Raw genomic sequence first — 4,833 nt, 5'->3', positions numbered from 1 at the left:
TGTGTTTCACCTTCTTCTGCTCAAATTTCATCTGTGCAGAAGAAGTGCCGCTTGCTGCGCGCATGAGTAAAATCATACGAGTTGATTTTTGCGAGTTTAGTGTTCTTATTCAAAACAATGATTGTTGAACCGAATGGGCAAGCGCCCGACATCATTATATTGACCACGAGCCGAACAAACTCGGAGTGAAACAGAACATCGCACGTACCTGAGCGAATTTAAAATCAACAACGAAAATACAAGTTTGATTGGCAGATCCGAACAGTGTATTCGGCTGTTGAGCGCGTTTTTCATTCACCCGAAGCCGTTCTTTGGTATACACAGTACGAACTAAATCGGTCGATAACTTTTCAAGAAATCGTGTTCACCGACTTCAAAAGCACAGTTTCGAGCAAACGCGTTTAAAGACAGGGCACTTAGCGCAGCTAGCTTTGAGTGCACAAGTTCTCAAGGCTGTATCTCCGAAATTATTACTCAGATCAACTTTAAAATTTAGGACTATATTCTAGAGTTATTGTATAATTTAATAAAGCAAACAACAAAAAAAAAATGATTTTTGGAAATTTTCAAACCCACCTAACCCCTTAAGCGACAAATTAGACTAGACTCAGCTCGTCATACATTAAGTAATCCATTTTAGATTCTCTACTTCTTTAAAGAAACAACATAGAGTCTTCAAGTTTAATGGGCGAATGACACACGCAATGTCTTACTCCAAAAACTGAATTGAAGCGGGACTGTCCGCATAAACATAAGAATTTTTATATCTCCACAGGAAAAAGTCTAATGGTGTGATGTCATACGATCGTGGTGGAAAATCAACCGACCCATAATGTGAAATTATCTGCTCAACGAAGTATTCTGTCAATAAATCGATTGATTCATGCAATGTAGCGCCATTTTGTTGACACCAAATGTCACGGAGATCACGAGCTTCAATTTCAGGCATCAAATATTCTTTCCTCATGACGCTAGAACGATCGCCGTTGATTCCGACAGCTCTGGAATCGCTTCATGTCGTTCTTCGTCCCAAATGTGGCAATTTTACATATTTACATTTCCATTGTGCCAGAAATGGACTTCATCGCCGAGCAAAATTGGGCGCGAAAGCGTCGGAATTTCTTGGAACTTTTCTAGAGCCCATAGATTAAAGCGATGCCACTTTGAAAGGTAGATTGGCTTGCACAAGTTGTATTTTGTGCGCTTTCAATTTAAGATCTCGACATAAAAATCGAAAGGCGCGGACTTGACTTTCCACGGTCTTCGTGTACACTCTCAGCTTCGGCTGCTATATTTTTTTCAATTGCGTGCTGGACATCGCCTATTCGGCCGAATATTATCCAATAATGAATACCAAGTCTCAAACTGGTTGATAGTGTAGCGAATAGTATTCTCAGTAACCCGATTATGTTGACCATGAGTTGAGCGAAGCACGCGAAACACATTCTTTACAGAACGCGAATTTTCATAATAAAGTTGACCGATTTCTAAACGTTGTTCAAGCAAGCATTTCCATGATGAAATCACAAATAAAACTGTCAAAAAAGTACCTCTACTTTGATCGCCCGTTACATGTTATAGTGTTCGAACTATGTGTTAAAAGCTTTGTAGGACTTGCCAGAATGACTAGCTGAGTCGATTTCCTTCTGTCAGTCCCTCCGCCTGTATTTGTTGTTTCAGATATCGATCTAAATTTTGCACATATCTCTCTCCCTACAGGATTCTCTTTAAAACCGCTGATAACAGAATGCCTGACAAGTCTTTGTATGGAAAACTTTTTCATTTGACGAGATATCTTGCCGTGATTTGACACGAATTATAGCCTAAACCACAAGTGCAAGCACTAAAGAAATTGTTCAGATCGACATATACCACACAAATTGACCACTCAAAGAAGGTTATGTGAGTTCCTTTATATTTCTGAAGCATATTATAGCTTCCGTTTGGATGAAATTAAGGTACTTTCTTGCTTTACTTTTTGCAATTTATAAACAAATGACAGGGGTGAGAGTAATATTTTCTAAGACAGCGCTCAGTTTTTAAATATTATGTCTTTAAACCGATGTGTATTTATGGACTGTAAGGAATTAGCAACCCTGTTTAAATTTATATTTAAACTTAACGCTTTGAAAACCGCTATACTATATATCCAAATTTTGTTGCGTAGTGCATTGTGTTATAATTTATTAAATTTTTATGAAGAATTTATATCTAGGGATGAGTGGCAACTTTATTTAGTATTAATTAATTTCTTCATATACTATATATACTAAAATTTAAGTTTTTGTATTTTTTCTAAAACAATAGGTACTTAAATCAAAGGCGCGCATATTTTTTTATAATTCTGATCTTTTATATATTTCTAAATTTAGTTAATATGGCAACCCTATTACAATTCACTTTTAAGCCTATTTATTTTATGTAAACTACTTTACTTTTTTGTTTTTTTGTTTTTCAAAAAATGTGGCAAAAATGTACATAGTTGGCAACTACATAAATTTACTTCAATATTAATTGAGTTAAAGAGTAGCCTATTTCTTTTAATAAACGGTTTTGTGTAAATTTTAAATTAATACTGAATTAATATTGAAGTTAATTTCAAAGCATTTACTCTGGCAACTCTATTAGTAATAAATGTTTACGAATTCGAAAAAAAACTTTTTAAAAATCGTATTTCTTAACAAACTCGAAAGATTAAATTCCGAAATGGGCTTCCAAATTAGAGAATTTTTAAATCGCTTTCAATACGTGTAGGATTTCTAACCGGTTGGAATACAGACAGTAAGATGTGGACGGTATTTGGAACTTTTGTTTTAACCATAAAAGCAATGTTGTCGTCAGCGTAAGCTTTCACCCGACAATCTCGTTTCTCGAGTTCCTTAAGTATGTAGTTAGCCACCAAAAACGGAAACAGTGTGAAAAGTACCCTACACACCGTCTTATCGAGGTAGTTAAAGCACAAGATCCAAAGCATTAAGGAAAATACCCTACACACCGCCTTCAACGGCACATTGTTGCTGGTTCGCTCAATGTCGAGGAAAGGCCTACAGCAAATTCCTGGTGCATAAGTGTTTGCTCTAAACATAACACTATATCGCGCGAAGCAGTGTCGACACACCACCCTTTGCCACGCTGGGCTCTTAACAGTTTTGAAATTAGGAGTTTATTACGCCTTATACGAGGCTTAAACTAAGCAATATAGTTCCAACACACAGTGTACAAAAGAACCCCAAATTAGTCTAATACGATTCGAAGAACAGCAGATGGGTTGAAGAAAGTTACAAAAATGCTAAAAATTGGAGAAGAGGGAGCAAGTAGCGCGTTTCATATACTTCGAAAGTAATTTCACCATCTACTAGTTCAACTAGTTTCCCATTTTCATACAAAAATTACACAATTTTTTCATATTTTTTATAAAGAACTAGAATTGATTGATTGAATATTGGTTACTTACAGTGTTTGCTCTTCTCGGCAGCGACTTGATGTTGGGGCGCCTGGGCCATTACGCCGAAAAGCATTAGCCACATAAGCAGCCATTTTATGGTTGGCGCTGTTGTTGCCATTGTTCTTGCACACTCCGAATTAGCATTTGCGTCGGCTTTTTTTGTTGTTTCTGCTGCTGCTTCTGTTGTTGTGTTCACAACGCCAACTGTTGCCGTCTCCATGACGGTCGCATTTTTTACTTGCTTCGCAACGCTTTTGCTCTCAAAGTCGGTTTTTGCGATGGCCGCTGTTAGTGTTGTTGTTATTGTTGCCCAGGCAGTTGCCAGCAGCATGGGTAATTTGAAAATTGACCAATTGTTATTGTTTTTGTTTTGTTTGGCGCTCTCGGCAATTACAGTAGTATACGCTTTGGTTGAATTTGTTGTTGTGCAATCCAAAATTGTTGTTGTTGTTGTTGTTGGTATGCAAAAAACATCATCAGCTTTGGCCGACTGCAATCCTTCAGTTCGCTCAGCCGCAGTATTGGCAGCCAAGCGCTCGCCAGCTGCTTCGACTCGACTACTTGTTGTTGTTGCGATTTTCGCTTTTGACTCTGCCACACTTTCGGCCACAACAACTATTGACTTTAGCTGTTTTTGCGCCACAGTTTCAACACATTTGCCCGCAAGCCGTGAGCGCTTGTTGTTGACGCGGCCGCCCGCAGTTGATAGCGTTGGCGGCGGTGGCGGAGGTGGCGGAGGTGGTGGCGGCAACGGTGGCCCCGGTCCACACGATGTCGGCCGCAACATGGCGTCTACACGTCTGCAGCGTCGTTTTTACAGCTCAACTGGCGGCCAAGCTGGCTGATTTGACTACACTCCTTTTTCTACTTCTACTTCTTCCTCTTCTTCGTCGTCTTCTTCTTTTTGCTTTGTTTATGTAAGTCCGTCGCTTTTTGTTGTGTTTTGCACCTTTTTAGTCACTTTAAATTGCATTTGCTGTTTTCTACTTTGTATTTTTTACACTACTCCTCTGACCCACCCACTGAAATTATTGTTAATATTATTGTTGTTGCAGTTTGCTGCCTCATTTTAGCGCAATTAGGCGCTTTTAATTGCAATGACACTTGCAGAAGCTGGCGGCAATCGCATTGCTACTCGGAAATTCTCATCAATTTCCATCGGCGAACGGCTTTGTGTGGGTGAGAGAAGAGAAATTGTGCTGTTCTGGAGCTCACTGCTGACCGTAATGAGTGTGCTGAAATTGGAAATTGAGGGAAATGCATTATTCGTGGATATTTTGATAACTGAGTTCATAAAGCAAAATTGTTGTTAGAATAGTTTATTGTAGATTTTATTGTTTTTTTTGTTATTATTATAAATATTTTGTTTCGTTCATAGGAACTCTTAA

The 4,833-nt window shown here is 38.4% G+C and overlaps 1 protein-coding gene across 2 annotated transcripts in view; it reads right to left on the bottom strand.

The window, feature by feature from the left end:
- The window catches only part of LOC108976415, a 138,540-nt gene extending 134,165 nt beyond the window's left edge, over nt 1-4,375 (bottom strand). The window contains exon 1 of one of the 2 annotated variants that reach the window (XM_018945491.1): nt 3,455-4,375. In XM_018945491.1, the coding sequence (XP_018801036.1) occupies nt 3,455-4,232 (778 nt within the window). In that variant the 5' untranslated portion in view covers nt 4,233-4,375. The remainder of the gene's footprint in view (nt 1-3,454) is intronic. The other variant, XM_018945490.1, reaches the window with a different exon arrangement.
- Nucleotides 4,376-4,833: the final 458 nt, after the last annotated feature.

Source organism: Bactrocera latifrons, unplaced genomic scaffold (genome assembly GCF_001853355.1).
Source record: "Bactrocera latifrons isolate USDA-ARS-PBARC rearing strain unplaced genomic scaffold, ASM185335v1 scaffold_76, whole genome shotgun sequence".
NCBI lineage: Eukaryota > Metazoa > Arthropoda > Insecta > Diptera > Tephritidae > Bactrocera > Bactrocera latifrons.
The sequence above is the reverse complement of the archived record's forward strand: the minus strand, read 5'-3'. Positions and strand labels throughout refer to the sequence as shown.